This window comes from Podarcis cretensis (genome assembly GCF_951804945.1).
Source record: "Podarcis cretensis genome assembly, chromosome: 17".
Lineage (NCBI taxonomy): Eukaryota > Metazoa > Chordata > Lepidosauria > Squamata > Lacertidae > Podarcis > Podarcis cretensis.
Window position 1 is genome coordinate 11,249,992 of NC_137187.1, and position 18,712 is coordinate 11,268,703.

Below are 18,712 nucleotides of genomic sequence, written 5' to 3' on the forward strand. Positions count from 1 at the left end.
TAGCTGCATTGCATCTACTTTAGGGGCCGTGTGGCGTATCAAACCACCGCAAACAAAACGGAGAGCAACAGCAGAATTGCTAGTTGTGGCAGTCATCCATACTGCTAAACAGATGTTCTTAATTGTAGTAATGTTTCATGCTTCCCACTTCACTAGGAGGTAGGAAATGTCAAGATGGGCAGCTTTGTGAGGAGAGACTCCTTCATGCTATTACAGACTTGGGCCAGGTTATCTTAAAGAGTACCTCCTCCCATAGATGCCACCTGAACCTTAAGATCCTCTTCAAAGGACCTTCTCCTTTTGCCTCCTCCAAGTCAGCTGAAGCAGTTATCAAGTACAGAGCCTTTTCAGGAGTGGCACCGTTCCCACTGAACGACATTTCAGAGATTCTTGCCTGGCCCAACTCACCTGTCTCTGCTTTATACATGATGGAAGCAGATCCTGGTTAAACACCCACGAATTGGGCATGATCACATGCACTTTGATCAGCTGTGAAAATTGCAACCTGCTCGTAGTCTAGCTAAGTTCCATGGATTATACTACTTTTGCAAACTTCTGTTTACTGCATATCACCAAACGTTCTACAAGTCTGTTTCAAATTACAACTGCAATGCTTCTTCAACAAACAACGACAACAAAGACACTTTGGAGCGTGTGCTGACATTCATAAAAGAACATATAATGGCCATATATTCCCTTGGAATTGATTTCATTTTCTTATAACTTGCTCTCCAGTAAAAACCCAACATCCCCTTTGTCTTTGATTTACTTTGCTTTCCTCGAGGGGCCGTCTGCTCTGGCATAAATGATTCATGTGACACTAGTCGAAAACTATGTAAGGGATTAATATTTATCACGTATTATTTGTCATCTAATTATTTCATGTTCCGCCAGTTAAAATCAGAAGCAGAAAGGGGAGAATAACAAAATGCCTCAAAGGTGCTGTTTGTTGTGCAACTCGCGGTGGTGGACAATTAACTTGTTTTTGTTAGATAGCCAAGTTTTAGTGGCTGTTTCGAATGTGCAGAGACTCGATTACGTTAGACCATTACATGCTAGTGACAGTTGGCCTTTCATCACTTGATTGGCAGGCGGAAGAGAGGTAGGCTAAGCAGCCAGGGACACCCTGGTCTGGTTCCTGGCTTCTTCCTTTCCCACTTCTGAGGTGTCTCCTCCCTCAAGCAATGGTGGCAACTTGGCTGAAGGGTCTAGAAGTGGAGGGAAGTCTTTCCTACCCCTGCCCTGACTCTCAGGCTGCAGACACACCCAGTGCCAGATTTACGTATAAGCTAAACAAGCTATAGCTTAGGGCCCCCAAAAAGTTTAGAGGGGAAAAAACCTGGACGTACATTTCCAAAACATAAGATAAAAAACAAATAAATTAAAACCTGCATACAGCAACAGTGTTTTGTGTTGTGTAGGCTGCTCTGATGTAAATAATGGGCCCCACCTGCTAGCCTGCTCCCTAAAATATCACTGGTTTGCTCAAAATATCACTGGTTTGCTCACCTCGCAGGGGGTTGACCTGGCATGTGTGACTGAGACCTGGGTGCGCGAAGGGGATACTGTTACCTTACGAGAGATGGCGCCCCCGGGTTTCTCCGTCCTCCACCAGTCGCGGACTGTGGGCCGGGGGGGAGGGGTGGCGTTATTAATCCGGGAAGATTGTTCTTTCAGGGCTCTACCATCGCCATCGATCCCCGGCATTGAATGTGTTGGCCTAGTGTGGGGCTCCGAGGTGAGCTTGGCTGTCTGGCTGGTGTACCGGCCACCTAGCGCACCAGCAGCCACCCTGTCAGGCCTGCTGGAGGCGGTGGCCGGCTGGGCCTTGGAGTTCCCTAACCTATTGGTATTGGGGGACTTCAACATCCATGCTGATGCCACTCCCTCCTCACAGGCTCTGGACCTGGTGTCCTCCATGGCGACACTAGGGCTCTCCCAGTTTGTTTCGGGCCCCACACATCAAGCAGGCCACACGCTGGATTTGATCTTTGGCGTCGGTATAGATGTGATCATGTTTCCTTCGATGAAGGTGCCATGGTCTGATCACTATGCTCTGAAAGCCAGGATTGACGTTCCACCCCCACCCTGCTTGGGTGGCGAGCCAATTTGGGCTCGCCCGCAGAGGCTGATGGACCCTGATAGATTCCGTCAAGCCTTGCGGGACCTTTCTCCCCCTGGCGACTCATTGACTGAGCTTGTTGAGGCCTGGAATACCCAGCTCCTGGCAGCCATCAATGAGATCGCACCTAAGCGCCCTCTGCGACCCCGCAGAAACCGGGCTCCCTGGTTTACCGAGGAGCTCCGGAAAATGAAGCGGGACCTCAGACGGCTAGAGCGAGTATGGCGGGGTGCCCGTGACGGAGCTTCAAGAACATCTTATAGGGTTTTTATGAAAACCTACGAGATGGCAGTGAAGGCCGCTAAGAAGTCCTACTTCTCGGCCTCCATTGCATCCGCTAGCTCTCACCCGGCGCAATTATTTAGTATAATTCGGTCTTTAACGTCCCTCGAAGGACAGCCAAATTTAAATAACAATTTGACACACAGCTGTGAGGCATTTGCGAGCTTTTTTGCGGAGAAGGTCTTGTTGCTACGCCATGACCTCCCTGCCAATTTGGATATAATAAAGGAACTGGAGGCCCCTCGACTGTCCTCGGGTTCAGTATTGGACCACTTTGACTGGATATCCCCAGCCGATGTGGACAGACTCCTCCGAGCTGGAAAGCCCACCACTTGTCCTCTCGACCCGTGCCCGTCCTGGCTGATTAGAGCGTGTCCAGACGAGGTGCGGGCCCCCCTGGGGGATATCATCAATCTGTCCCTTGGCACCGGGACATTCCCAGGGGAACTGAAGGAGGCAGTGGTGCGCCCGCTCTTAAAGAAAACATCATTAGATCCCTTAGATCTATCCAATTACCGCCCGGTTTCGAATCTTCCATTCCTGGGTAAGGTGATTGAGAGAGCGGTTGCTGAACAGCTTGGTAGGTTTCTGGATGAAACATCGGCTCTGGATCCATTCCAGTCCGGCTTCCGCGCTGGTCATGGGACCGAGACGGCTCTGGTCGCCCTAACAGATGATCTCCGCAGGCAGCTGGATCGAGGCGGGTCGGGGCTGCTGATTCTTCTAGACCTGTCAGCAGCCTTCGACATGGTCGATCACGAACTCCTGGACCACCGCCTTGCCGACGTGGGGATCCACGGCACAGTCCTTCAATGGCTGCGCTCGTTTCTCTCTGGTCGGGGACAGAGGGTGGCGCTTGGGGGGGAATTGTCATCCCGCCACTCCTTGGTGTGTGGTGTGCCCCAGGGTGCAATACTCTCCCCGATGCTTTTTAACATCTTTATGCGCCCCCTCGCCCAGCTTGTCCGGAGTTTTGGGCTGGGCTGCCATCAGTATGCTGATGACACCCAACTCTATCTGTTGATGGACGGCCACCCGGACTCGGCCCCAGACACACTGATCAGATGCTTGGAGGCTGTGGCTGGATGGTTACGTGGGAGCCGGTTGAAGTTAAATCTTTCGAAGACAGAGGTCCTCTGGCTGGGACGGGACGACATGGGACTGAGGGGGCAACTCCCATCTCTTGCGGGGGTGCAATTAGTGCCAGCACCGTTCGTGAAGAGTTTGGATGTAATCTTCGATACCTCCCTCTCCATGGAGGCGCAGATTGCAGCTATAACAAAGGCGGCATTTTTTCATCTCTGCCAAGCTAAGCAGTTGGCTCCTTACCTCTCTCGCCCTGACCTAGCCACTGTGATCCACGCGATGGTCACCTCCAGACTGGATTATTGTAACTCGCTCTACGTGGGGCTGCCCTTGAGACTGACCCAGAAACTCCAGCGGGTGCAGAATGCCGCAGCGAGACTCCTTACGGGGTCTTCGCTTAGAGATCACATTCATCCGGTGCTATACCAGCTGCACTGGCTCCCGGTGGAGTACAGGATCAGGTTTAAGGTGCTGGTTTTAACCTACAAAGCCCTATACGGCCTAGGGCCCTCGTACCTACGGGACCGCCTCTCCTGGTATGCCCCACAGAGGAACTTACGGTCTTCAAATAAAAACACCTTGAAGGTCCCAGGCCACAGAGAGGTTAGGCTGGCCTCAACTAGAGCCAGGGCTTTTTCGGCTGCGGCTCCAACCTGGTGGAACGCTCTGTCACAAGAGACAAGGGGCCTGCAGGACTTGACATCTTTCCGCAGGGCCTGCAAGACAGAGCTGTTCCACCTGGCCTTTGGTCAGGCGCAGCCTGACTCCCTCCTCTGGCAATCTTTACAAAACTTTAGTTTATGGTTGCCATCAATTTTGATTTTAATTAATTTTTATAATGTTTTATAATGTTGTACTGTTTTAGTGTTGTTAGCCGCCCTGAGCCCGGCTTCGGCTGGGGAGGGCGGGATATAAATAAAATTTATTATTATTATTATTATTATTATTATTATTATTATTATTATTATTTCTATATATAGGGTGCCTATATTCTGCATGGACTGGTTGCATGGCATATATTCAACACAAAAAACAGTGACAATTTGTTGTTGACAACGGACAGCTGGACATATAAAGGGCCCCATGACCTTCAGCAGTTGAGGGCCTCATCAAACCTAAATCCAGCCCTGTACACACCATGCATTGAATCAAATGTCTTCCCTCGGAAGGATCCTGCAAACTGTAGTTGACTCCTCACAGAGCTGCTGTGCCCAGTCTCCTTTAACAATCTACAGTTTCCAGGATTCGCTGGCGGGAAGACAAGGGCTCACAGTGATCAAAGAGTGCTTTCTGTATGGCGTGTAATTATCTGAGATGGAACAACAGCTTGCCTTAGCCCAACGGAGGAGGAACGGCTCAAGAAACCAACTCCTTTAAAGAGATCAACTCCAATTTGGTAAAAAAACCCAGAAGAGTAAGGAGTTGGTAAGAGGCTTGTTCTTTGAACTTCTGCACTCTCCCAAATGTCAATTTCGCTTCAGTACAATTTTTTCCTCAAGTAAGTTTAGTGACATGAGGACTCCTGCACAGCATATTTATACTCTAGATTGCAATGACAGAATAATCCCCATACATGTTTTCATATGTGGCATATTCACCTCATCTGGTTATCAGAATCACAAAAAAGGAACTTCTGAGTGTTAGGTACTCGTCAAGACCTGTCTTTGCTAATATTCTTTCTTTTTTATATGCTTTTCAAATTTATACATTTCATTAATTTTACAATCCATTTACCATTTCAAAACTTGACATCCTTCCCCCTCTTTCTGCGGTTCCTTAAATTTATTTTTTCACATCTTCTGCATATCCAAATTCATTTAATTTACTCATTTAATTGCCTACTGTAAATATATTCTCTTATAAAACGTCAGGTTATTACAATAAACCTGCTAATTTTTTAATCTGTTTACAATTTATCTGTAAATATTCAATAAACCATTTCCATTCTTTTATAAAGAGTTTGTTATCTTAATTTCTTATTCTTCCAGTAAGTTTTGCCATTTCTGCATATTCCATAAGTTTTTGTATCCATTCTTCCTTTGCTGGGACTTCGGCTTCTTTCCATTTTGGGGCAAGTAACATTCTTGCTGCTGTAGTAGCATACATGAATAAGTTTCTATACAATTTAGGTAGTTCTGTCTCTATAATTCCCAAAAGAAAAGCTTCTGGGTTTTTTTTTAATATATATATATAAAAGTTATTTTGAACACCTTTTTCAATTCATTATATATCATTTCCCAGTAAGCTTTAACCTTACTACAAGACTACTACATATGATAAAAAGAACCTTCTTTCTCTTTACATTTCCAACATTTGTTTGATTTAGATTTATACATTTTTGCCAATTTACTTGGTATTAGTTACCAACAATATATCATTTTCATATAATTTTCTCTTAAACCATAACACGCTGTAAATTTTATGTCCAGATTTCACAGTTGTTCCCATGCTTCCATATCTAAATTATGACCTATATCTGTTACCCAGTGTGTCATTGAGGATTTTACTTGCTCATCCTTTGTCATTCGTAATACTCTCAGGCACAAACTTCATTAAAGGTTTGTGCAGTTTTAATTAAAGCATATACTAACAATACAGTTTCGTTTAAGCCTTCTAATCCACAGTCACATATATGAATTCCTGATCCAGGGGATAACTCAATATATTAAAAGCCTCTTACCTGGAGGGATATACTGGCAAGATCCCGTATAGTTCACTAGAACATTTGTATGAAACGTGGCATCAAATCTCTCGTCTGCACTACAAAAGACAGCAGAAAAGGTATGTGGGGTGTTGTTTACTGATTGCATTTGCTGCAATGTAAGAGATGCAAAACATTGTAAAAGATGATCCTATTGTTTTTAGTAAGACTTTAAACTGATTGAAGATCTCTGTCGCCATTTTTGTTTTTTTAATGTTTTCCAGTAGAAGTATTGGAATAAATAACTCAAAATCATTGGCTACAGGAGGATAAGTCAGTGCGGCGAATGACACAATACAGGCTTAACTCTGATCCTTTAAAAATGCATGGTCAGTTGTAATTACTTCTTCCACCCTACAAACAGATAGATACAGTGGACGCTTGGGCTGCGAACGTGATCCGTGCGGGATGCACGGTCACAACCCACAGCGTTCGCAACCTGTGTCTGCGCACACGCGGGTTGTGATTTGGTGCTTCTGCGCATGCGTGACCGCTGAAACCCAGAAGTAACCCGTTCCGGTACTTCCGGGTTTCGGCGGTCCATAACCTGAAAAACACAACCTGAAGCAGCTATAACCTGAGGTATGACTGTATATATATATTTCTTAATTGCAGGCCACTCATGCAGAATTAGGATTTTATGCATTTTCACATGGTGAATCTGAATTTCACTTCTCCCAAGTGATTAACAATGAGGTTGTGACCAAAAATCAAAAAGATGGCCAACATGGCTGTTCTAAATAGCAATAAAATCCAGATCTATATAAAATGAGGCATAGGGGGCTGAGTGCCAGAATCATGGCAGAAACAGCCAATATAAAGCAGTTTAAAAAACAAATCTCCCCCCAAAAATTGTCTTAGAATCATAGAATTGTAGAGTTGGAAGGGACTATGAGGTCATCTAGTCCAACCCCTTGCAATGCAGGAATCTTTTGCCCAATGTGGGACTCAAACCTACGACCTTGATTTTAAGAGTCTAGTGCTCTACCAACTGAGCTATCTTGCAGCAGCCATCTTTGTTTAGGGAAGAGGCTCTGCTCAGAAGGCTCAAATTTGGTACAAAGCATCAGCTGCATTAAACTGCCCTTACTTCAGAAGGCACTGATTAAACACTGAGGTTTTTAAACCTCAAGTCCCCCTTCAATTCGGTGCAGCTGTTATGTTACTATACAAAGGGACATTCCGTTTCGGCACCTGAAATACACAAAATCCAACCTTCAAATCTAATTCTACTCAAACAGCCTACAAACAAGAAGAACCAATTTGCCTACCACTGGTGATGGCCAAAATTGTTTCAGACAGGTACTAGAAGCAGTACTTTTAAAGATTTCCTGTTTAAAGTTTAAAAATTGCAACAAAGAAAGAAAAGTCAGCAACCACTGTATATAAGAAAACTGAGCTATAACCCCCTTTTACATTGGCTGCCACTTGGCATTGCTTGAGCTTCTACTTTTTTAGATCAATAATTTTGTACTGCTATATTAACAATGGCTTCTCTATAACTCACCTTGGGAGTCTAAGGACTGGAGGGGAGAATAGCAATGCTATAAATGAATAAATATAATGGGTTCTAATCCTGACAAGGCTTCTATGATGGTGACTTGGTTTGCCAGTGTTAGTTCTTGTGCCATTTGCCCTATACCACATCCTCCAACATTACTTTTATTCTACAACAAAGGTTAAGAACAGGACTCCAATTGAAGGATCGTAAGTTGGAGGGCTTAATCAACCCAATAAATGAACATTTTGGGTGGAAAGGGTGGTTCTCAGCCAAATTACACATGGCAATGAAAATGTAAAATTCCAGTTGCAGCAATGTGTTGGATGCAAAACCACTAAGCATCCTCCTCCTTCCACTCAGTTTGATTTACTTTGATTTGTAAAAGAACAAGGCTCATCACATTGTGCTATTTGATCACGCGTTCTTGCGTAATTGCAGTCATGACCCCGGAGTTTAATAGAGTTATGTCAATTCCCATCTGTTCCTCAACTTGCTCGGGTTTTAAAACAGCCTCAAACATGCCTTCCTTACCTGTTGTACAGAAGAATGTCTGGCACCCAAATCTGATCAGATGGGAATCTTAAATTCTGAACTCCTGGATATTCATACTGATCCCATGACAAATACGTGTCCATCCAGGACTATGGAAAAAGATGGTTTTGCGATTAAAGATCATAGATGCTGGAAAATCTGCTTTCAAAAATAATTAGTACAATATGAATAATGCCAACGATAACAGGCGAGGTTTATCGTTGATGGGGCACAATGGTACTCCCTCTTCTAAATTTTCTTTCGCAGATTCTCCTCAGCAGCGATCTCAAGTCCCTGTTTCATTTTCCACGCCTTTGCCTGCCCTTCCTCCCTCTAGGGCCAGAATATTTCAGCCAACAGCAGGCAGCCAACAGAATATTTCTGTCTGCCCACAATACCCCCTGACATTAGAAAAGGTCAGCAAATCCATGTCAGAGGTTTCACCGCCACCAGCAAACACTGAGGCTCAAACAGCACATGACAGTGAAAGATCCCTTTGTTTAAACCCATGCCTGACCCCACACGCTTACAAAGCAGGGGGAAATCCAGTGTTCTGTACAAAAATAACACAAGTGGAGCTGAAACTTTCCCGGGTGAATAAAAAGATCTTCACCTGGTACCGAAAATACCATATAAAAGGCACCAGGCAGGCCTCTCTAGGGAGGCTGTTCCATACCTGAGGTGCCACCACCAAAAATGCCCTTTCCTTGATAGGTATCGAGAAAAGGGTCTTTTCAGTAGTGGCACCTCAAGTATATAACTATATAAATTCATGTTACAGAGGGGGGATCGAAACTTGCATCCACAATTTTCAACAGCAGTATAGACTTAGCCTCACATTTACTTTGGTTCAAAACTTCATATGGAAATGAGTTTCTCGGTGTTCTGACAACTGATAAGATCAAATCAGCAACATTCCACAATTCATTTTCTTCTCCGTTCTCTTTTTTTCTCCATATGAAAAACCTTTCTCTGGAAAAACATTATTTTTAACAACCTGTCGCATAGTTTATGTTGATTAATGGCAAAATTACTTACCATCTGTAGCCAAGCATTTGTTATCAAGACTTGGTTCTTTTCATCCTTAAAGAAAATAAAAAGCGGGAGAGGGGAATGATGAAAATAAACAGTTTTTGTCAAAGTATGAATAATTGTATTTATATTTTATCCATGTTAGTTCTTGGAAAGATAACCAAACACACATACACCCAGTGAGTAGAATTTAGAATCACCATAGCCAGCTTCTGGCATTTAAAAAAGGATTCAGATGATAAATAATTAGTGGTTGCAATTCTTGCACATCCTAATGATATTCGTTTGAAGTGGACCAGCATTCCTGTGTCACAGAATCCAGTCGTGAAGTGTTCAGCCAGAGGCCATTACAGCATAAAATATTAAAAATAAGAAAAAGAGTGGCAAAATGAAATCAATAGCATAGAGTCCGAATAAAAAAAATATGGACACAATCTAGCCAAAGTTAAGCACCTTTGAGGCCCACTGAGAGAATTAAAAATTGATTTCAAACCTCTGAAATCAATAGGATGTAGAAGTGCTTGACCTCAGTGGAACATGTACTATAATTTTAACACAGAACTAAAAATCTAGGCTTAAACCACATTGTCCCATGCATACAGCTCAAAGAGTTGAATTACGCGGCTCCTCTCCACATTCTTCAGTGATATTGTCCTATAAAGTTTGCATCCAGTGCTGGATTTACGTATAAGCTAAACAAGCGTTTCTGTGAGCTGCTCTGGTTCACCAGAAGTGGCTTAGTCATTCTGGCCACATGACCCGGAAGCTGTACGCTGGCTCCCTTGGCCAATAAAGCGAGATGAGCGCCGCAACCCCAGAGTCGGTCACAACCGGACCTAATGGTCAGGGGTACCTTTGCCTTTAAACAAGCTATAGTTTAGGGCCCAACTCTAATGGGGGCCCCCCAAAAAAATTAAAGGGGAAAAACTGGATGTATATGAATTACTGGATGTATATGAATATGCCGGAGGGAGAGAGCAAAAGCCAGAGGGATTCCAGAGAGCATCCAGGGATCGGGAGAAGCAGCCCATCTTCTGGGGAAGAGAATCAGCGTAGCACCAGTGGAGAAGGGGGGCAGATGGGGGAAGCGGCGAGGCGGTCCCATGACTCCTTGCCTGGGACCAGCGGGGAGAGTAGGGGTCCTCCGCTGCCCATGCCCTTCTTGCACAGAGAGAGTAGGAGGAGACTAGGGGTCAAAGAGCTTCTTTGCTGGAAGAAGTTTAAGAAACGCCCACTGACGGATTCTGCCAGCGATTGAGTCAGCCACGGGTGAGTGGCTGTCCGGACAAAAAAGGTTCACTTAGGCAACCCAGCCAGGTGTTTGCACCCAGCCGGGGACATAAGCACTAGCTTATGCACGAGAAACCCCTAGAACCATTACAGGCCCCATTACCCTCAGTAGCTTAGGGTCTCATCAAACCTAAATCCAGCCCTGTTTGCATCATAAACAACTGAATGTCTGACTGTCCTTTAAAATACAGTCAAACCTCAGTTGTCAAATGTAATCCATTTTGGAACCCTGTTTGGCTTCTGAAATGTTCGACAACCGAGCTGTGGCTTTTGATTGGTTGCAAGAGCTTCCTGCACTCAAGCGGAAGCCACGGTGGACATTCGGCTTCCGAAAAACATTCAAAAACCGGAGCTGTTCAGGAACCGAGATTTGACTGTACTGTGGTAGATCAAGGGCCACATTCCAAATATGTTACACATCATAGATGGCTGTGGGAATCATGTATGGAAGTCCTAGCTTCTTAATTAAAAATAATTGCTTTTTTTTTTAAGTGAGCCACAATCCAACCAAAACAATGCACATTTCAAGTCCCAGTGATATCAGTAGAATGGATTTAAACAAGTACTTGACTCTCCCATTAAAATCAATGGTGCTTAACACTGACTTAATTATGTCATTGTTGGTGGGCACTTCCAGATGGGTGTTATTGTGGGATCAGCGCTTTTCATGCATACAAGGTTTTCTGCAACGTCCACACAATGTCACTGGCATCCAAATGCCAGCCTGCATTGTGGAGAGGTGTTTTTCGGCCAACCGTGGTCCATGACATTGGGTATAGCCAGCTTTTATAGACTGTGGGTGGACTAGAGTGAATCCTACTCCGGTCCAGTCTGGTCCACTTCCAAGCCCCATCCACCCAGTGGCCGGGTTGGTATTTGCTTTCCCTTTTATATTAATATATTAAAATGTTTTTAAAGATAAAAGGTAAAGGGACCCCTGACCAGTCATGGCCGACTCTGGGGTTGCGGTGCTCATCTTGCTTTACTGGCCGAGGGAGCCAGCGTACAGCTTCCGGGTCATGTGGCCAGCATGACTAAGCCACTTCTGGTGAACCAGAGCAGCGCACGGAAACGCCGTTTACCTTCCTGCCGGAGCGGTACCTATTTATCTACTTGCACTTTGACGTGCTTTCGAATTGCTAGGTTTGCAGGAGCAGGGACCGAGCAACGGGAGCTCACCCCGTCGCGGGGATTCGAACTGCCATCCTTCTGATCGGCAAGTCCTAGGCTCTGTGGTTTAACCCACAGCACCACCCGTGTCCCTTTTAAAGATAACTTCCTGATTTATTTCCACTAAGAGCACAAAGATTTTGCATTTTTAAATTCTGTATCTTCAAATTTCTGGGCTACATCCGATGTTAGTCATACTCAGAATGGACCAATTTTAATCAATAGGCATGACTAACCGATCCATTAATTCCAGTGAGTCTACTCTGAGTAATTCTTAGTTGGACACAACCTTCCCCTTGCAGAAGAAGAAGAAGAAGAGTTTGGATTTGATATCCCGCTTTATCACTACCCAAAGGAGTCTCAAAGCGGCTAACATTCTCCTTTCCCTTCCTCCCCCACAACAAACACTCTGTGAGGTGAGTGGGGCTGAGAGACTTCAGAGAAGTGTGACTGGCCCAAGGTCACCCAGCAGCTGCATGTGGAGGAGCGAGGAAGCGAACCCGGTTCCCCAGATTACGAGTCTACCGCTCTTAACCACTACACCACACTGGCTCAACAACAGCCATCATCCATTTTAATACAAAGAGCATACCAAATAATAGACTGTTTTTCCAATTCCAACTTTGGGGAAACTTTGAAGTGCATGTGAGCTTATTCTCATGTCCAGTTCCTTTTGTTTTATTAAGCATTGATTCACCGTGCCATCACTTTCATTTATAATGCAAGCATAACTCAAAAGGTTTATGTACTCCTGTTTTAGCTGCTAATAATCTGACATTTTACAACAAAATCCTTTTAAGAATTTCCCCTCGCCTTCCTCCTTATTTAGTAAGATCTCCGTCTTTGAGAAAATGGAAGATCATGTATCCTTGTGACTAACAGCTTCACTGGAGCAGGGTAACTCCAGACTACTACACCCTGGGATATTGGCTCAGCTTTCACTGAGGTGGTTAACTTAGATCTGAGCTTTACCAATATTCAGATTTCAGGTAGGCCTTGCAGGGCCAGCCCAAAAGCACTTGGCTTCCTAAGGTAGAAAAGGAAACACTATCCTTCTAGTCAAGGTGCTGAGCACTCAAATCTGGCCAAGTTATTTTGACACTTGAGGCAGAAAATCCCAAAATGTTCTTCCCCTAGGAGTAACAATGCCGCAGGAATAAATCAAACAACACAAAGCCAAAAACAGTTCACTCTTCCAAATGGTAGAATTGGGTCCTTTCAAATAAATGAATGCTCCTCAATGAAAACTAAACAAATCCTTGCACTCAGACCCTCCAAGCGTCCCCATTTTTCAGGGACAGTCCTGGATTTACAGAAGCTATCCTGGTTTCTGATTTGATCCCGGAATGTCCCACTTTCCTTAAAGGGAAAGGTAAAGGGACCCCTGACCATTAGGTCCAGTCATGGCCGACTCTGGGGTTGCGGCGCTCATCTCGCTTTATTGGCCGACGGAGCCGGCGTACAGCTTCCGGGTCATGTGGCCAGCATGACTAAGCCACTTCTGGTGAACCAGAGCAGCACATGGAAACGCTGTTTACCTTCCTGCCGCAGCGGTACCTATTTATCTACCTGCACTTAGACGTGCTTTCAAACTGCTAGGTTGGCAGGAGCAGGGACTGAGCAACGGGAGCTCACCCCATTGCGGGGATTCGAACTGCCAACCTTCTGATCAGCAAGTCCTACGCTCTGTGGTTTAACCCACAGCGCCACCCGCCTCCTTAGGACCACTTTCCTTAGGACACCCCTATTTTCATCAGAAAAATGTTGGAGGGTATAGAGTTATCAAACATCTGAGCCATCTGAAGGCAGCCCTGTACAGTGGTACCTCGGGTTACATACGCTTCTGGTTACATACGCTTCAAGTTACAGACTCTGCTAACCCAGAAATATTACCTCATGTTAAGAACTTTGCTTCAGGATGAGAGCAGAAATCGTGCTCCGTCAGCATGGCAGCAGCAGGAGGCCCCATAAGCTAAAGTGGTGCTTCAGGTTAAGAACAGTTTCAGGTTAAGTACGGACCTCCAGAATGAATTAAGTACTTAACCCAAGGTACCACTATATAGGGAAGTTTTTTCATGTTTAATGTTTCACAGTGTTTTTATATATGTTGGAAGCAGCCCAGAGCAGCTGGGGCAACCCAGTAAGATGTGTGGGGTATAAATAGTAAAAAATATTATTATTATTATTATTATTATTATTATTATTATTATTATTATCAAATAGGGTGTCCCTATTTTCATCAGAGAAATGTTGGGGGGTATGTGCACATAGAAACTGAGCATATTGGGGAGAAGGATTATCTCTCTGTTCTCTTCCCATCCAGCCCCTTTCCCCTCTTTCTTTGCTTAACATTCAGCTTGAAGAAGAGTTCTGATGAACTTGAAACCACCTCACTACTTTTGGCTAGAGTGTCTACCATACTTCAAAGCACATTCAAAGTACAGTGGTACCTCTGGTTAAGAACTCGTTCCCGAGGTCCATTCTTAACCTGAAACTGTTCTTAACCTGAGGTACCACTTTAGCTAGTGGGGCCTCCCGCTGCCGCCACACCCCCACCGCACAATTTCTGTTCTCATCCTGAGGTAAAGTTCTTAACCCAAGGTACTATTTCTGGGTTAGCGGAGTCTGTAACCTGAAGCGTCTGTAACCCGAGGTACCACTGTATCACATCACAGAAGAATCCTGGGAACTGTAGTTTATTCCCTCACAGAGCACCCTTAAAAACGGTACATGTGCTTTAAATGTATGGCATGTACATGTACATATGCATCACAAAAAAATAACACACATCTGAATGAATGTTATATGAGCTAATTTATAAGTACTGAGCCACATTCACAAATAATTGCTATAATTTAAATAGAAATACATTGCCCATAGCGTGGAAGCGGCTGCTCAGACTGTTCTCCAAATGCTCACTTTTGATGGGCAACTTCAGGGCTTCTGCTCAACTTTCTGACAGTTATTTATCTTTAAACTGGGCTTTGACCGGACCGCCCTCCAAATGTAGGACTGTCCTCTGTTAAAAAAGGGAAATGCGGTCATAATAAAGTTATCACGCTTGAATTAGAAATCATATGGCTTTTCCACTACAGCAGAATAACTGCAAAAAATTCTATTTACTGCTTCCTCTGGTTTAAGATAAAGGAGCACAATGATTCTATCTCACTTTGCCAACACAGCAGATGTGGATGGATAAGAAGCACTCTGACGTAAGGTCACTGCTAGAGCTGAGCATTTTTTAAAAAAATGTTCAGGTACAAAAGTTTTTTAAAAAAACTTCGCACATTGCCAGAATCCTAAACAAAAATGCATTATCCCAAATGTCCTTGTCACCCCATAGAGGTGCCTTATACTGCCATATTCTGAAGATAGACCATTGGTCCCTTTACCTCAATAATGTCTACACTGAAAGGTAAAGGTAAAGGAACCGTGGATGGTTAAGTCTAGTCAAAGGCGACTATGGGGTTGCGGAGCTCATCTCGCTTTCAGGATGAAGGAGACGGTGTTTTTCCACAGACAGCTTTCCAGGTCATGTGGCCAGCATGACTAAAGTGCTTCTGGCACAACAGAATACTGTGATGGAAACCAGAGCGCACAGAATCACCATTTACCATCCTGCCACAATGGTACCTTTTTATCTACTTGCACTAGTGTGCTATCAAACTACTAGGTTGGCAGGAGCTGGGACAGAGCAACGGGAGCTCACCACTATAGCATGTATTTGAACTGCCGACCTTCAGATTGGCAAGCCCAAGAGACTCAGTGGTTTAGACCACAGCACCACCCGCATCCCTAAAGCCTCCATGACAGGTATTCAGTAAAAAAAAATTAGCTTCCTATGTTTAGCAGTATTGAAAATGGGGCTGCAAAAAAACTCCCCATACCATCAGGAGCACAAATGACCGTGAATGCACAGCAAAATGGATGCCCTGAGGACGTCCTTGTCTGGAAATGTGTGGGGCTTTAATTATTCGTCTAGTCTTGTATCTTAAAGGTCTTTGCTTTCCTTTTCAGTGCCCGAGTTATTCTATCATGTGGTGAATGGTAATTTCAAGTAGGATCCATGTCAACGAGAGGTTAGGATCCAGCGGCCCTCCAGATGTTATTGGACTATAGTTCCCATCACCTCTGACCATTGGGTCTGCGGACTGGGGGCTGGAGACCAACAACAACAACAACTTGAGGACCACAGGTGACTGAGCCCAGATGTACACCATGTTTAAATAGGGCTGCCACCTTTGTTTTGGCAAAATACAGAGTAGGACGGAGTGGGATGGTTGGAGGCAATTCCCCCCCCCCCATCTAGTTTGTAGCACCACTTTCCGGCGGGAAGGTAAACGGTGTTGCCATGCACTGGTCTGGTTTGCCAGAAGCGGCTTAGTCATGCTGGCCACATGACCCGGAAGCTGTACGCCGGCTCCCTCGGCCAATAAAGCGAGATGAGCGCCACAACCCCAGAGTCGGTCACGACTGGACCTAATGGTCAGGGGTCCCTTTACCTTTACCTTTAAAGTTGTCCCTATATTGTTGAATTTATAGTCAAGTATTTGAAAAGCACAGCTGAAGGACCCGTACAGGACAGGTGTCCTAACAGAGTGGGGAATGAGTAATACACCTCTGTGTGCTCTTTTACAAGCATGATTTATTTATACCACACTTGACCTTTATAACAGAGCTGGCCTTAAGCTGCTTTGCCAAGTGGCGCCTATTCTGTCAAAAGTGATATGCAAACTCCGATTAAGAGAGCAAAGGGGCATCGGGGGGGGGGGGGTGTGTGAAACCTTTGCTGGAACTTCAATTCCCAACAGTTTCACACCAGAGTAAAAAGACCAGATGCTGGAATTCCTTGTGTGTTGAAAGCCTTCCCCTCATCAAATGCTCCAGGCATTGAAAATTAAACCTGACACCCAGATTTTTACACTGTCTCTTCTTGCTCACGACTCTGGTGCTTGGCTTAAAGCAGGTCCATTGCCGAGAGCGGTGGACTCTGCTCTGTGCCTGCGTCAGCAGCCCTGGGCGGACTGGGTTTCATGCATCATTTCATGGTACGTGGCATCTTGTCAAAATGATTCAAGGGTCCGGAGTTCCTTGCCCAAGGCATCTGCTTTCCCCACATATATTAAAGGAAATATCTTAATAATAATCCCATGAATACCTTTGATGTCTGGAAGGTAAGTCTGAAAAGTTTCTAAAGCTGAAGGCTTTTGAAGAGTGGCAATGCAAACTTGAGGGATGCGGGTGGTGCTGTGGGTTAAACCACAGAGGCTAGGACTTGCCAATCAGAAGGTCGGCGGTTCGAATCCCCACGACGGAGTGAGCTCCCGTTGCTCGGTCCCTGCTCCTGCCAACTTAGCAGTTTGAAAGCATGTCAAAGTGCAAGTAGATAAATAGGTACCGCTCCGTTGGGAAGGTAAACGGTGTTTCCACGTGCTGCTCTGGTTCGCCAGAAGTGGCTTAGTCATGCTGGCCACATGACCCGGAAGCTGTATGCCGGCTCACTCGACCAGTAAAGCGAGATGAGTGCCGCAACCGCAGTGTCAGCCATGATTGGACCTAATGGTCAGGGGTCCCTTTACCTTTAATGCAATCTTGGAAACATTATGCTGTTTGCCATCCCGCCGGGACCACATAACACCGGTCTTGAGAGATCTGCATTGGCTCCCAGTACATTTTTGAGCACAATTCAAAGTGTTGGTGCTGAGCTTTAAAGCCCTAAATGGTCTCGGTCCTGTATACCTGAAGAAGCGTCTCCACCCCTACCGTTCTACCCAGACACTGAGGTCCAGCGCCGAGGGCCTTCTGGCGGTTCCCTCATTGCGAGAAGTGAGGTTACAGGGAACCAGACAGAGGGCCTTCTTGGTAGTGGTGCCCGCCCTGTGGAATGCCCTCCCATCAGATGTCAAGGAAATAAGCAGCTATCTTATCTTTAAAAGACATCTGAAGGCAGCCCTGTTTAGGGAAGTTTTTAATATTTAATGCTATATTGTTTTTAACATTTGATTGGGAGCCGCCCAGAGTGGCTGGGGAAACTCAGCCAGATGGGCGGGGTATAAATAATAAATTATTATTATCCCTTGGATTACATGTTGAATCATAGTAGTCAGAAGGAGGGGAGGGAAGAGCCAGGCTTAGCAATGGCACTGAATTCAGATGGAAGATTGGGCAGTGCAAGGTATGAGAGCAACAGGTCTATCTACTCCAATGTTTTTTCCCATCACCTGGTCTTCGAAGGCAGGCTGACAGTAAACAGCAGCTTTAGGTGAGGACATCAGTAGCAGGTGATGATGATCTTTTTGCTGTGAAAGGCCTCACTCACTGATTTACAGGTGGAAACATAAGTCCATTTTAGCTTCTCTCAGTTTCTTATTGTTCCAATCTTAAATTCAGTTTGTCTCATCTGTGCACCAGCTTGCAATTATTGTATTTTTTTAAAAAAAAAATCTACATGGAAATGCATATGCAAGCCATTTCTCCTAATACGATGCATTTTTGTGCAGACATTGCTTTAATAGGCATATCTTGGTATACATCTTTTTGGTCGGAGCACACAACATTTGGAGAAATTGCGTTTACATGAATGGTATAGAATGTGGACGTAATTTATGTAATTTACGTTATTAATTACATAAATTACATAATACCCCCATAGGGTAGTTCGTTAAAGGACTCCGAGGGGCGACGCCTCGTCCGAAACCTACGGAGGCTAGGGCCTAAAGCGCGCCCCCGAGCGGTAACCCATTGGGGAGCGCCTAGGGATATGCATCTCGGGTGGCTCCCCCTGTTGGTGTTTAACCCTTCCCGGTCAGACCGGATAGTCGGTTAGGGCCAATGCCTAAAGCCAATACCCTTCTTTCCTGTAATCAATAAAGTTGTGGCCATTTTCGCCCATTAACCTAAAACTCTGTGTCCGTTGTCTTCATTTATTCCACCTGTGGGGGGGGGAGGGAATAGCCACACAATGATACAAATCACATTGTTTTTCCACGGAGGATGA

General features: G+C 45.0%; 2 protein-coding genes across 2 annotated transcripts in view; both read right to left on the minus strand.

Moving 5' to 3' along the window:
• CHRNB3 (cholinergic receptor nicotinic beta 3 subunit) overlaps positions 1-18,712 on the minus strand; it is a 319,642-nt gene that overhangs the window by 151,166 nt on the left and 149,764 nt on the right. The gene's annotated exons all lie outside the window — the stretch shown is intronic.
• The window catches only part of LOC307206344 (neuronal acetylcholine receptor subunit alpha-7-like), a 115,313-nt gene that overhangs the window by 40,452 nt on the left and 56,149 nt on the right, over positions 1-18,712 (minus strand). The window contains exons 3-5 of the mRNA XM_079959549.1: positions 9,262-9,306; positions 8,224-8,333; positions 6,171-6,250 (exon numbers count right to left, since the gene is read on the minus strand). Of these exons, the coding sequence (XP_079815675.1) occupies positions 6,171-6,250; positions 8,224-8,333; positions 9,262-9,306 (235 nt within the window). The remainder of the gene's footprint in view (positions 1-6,170; positions 6,251-8,223; positions 8,334-9,261; positions 9,307-18,712) is intronic.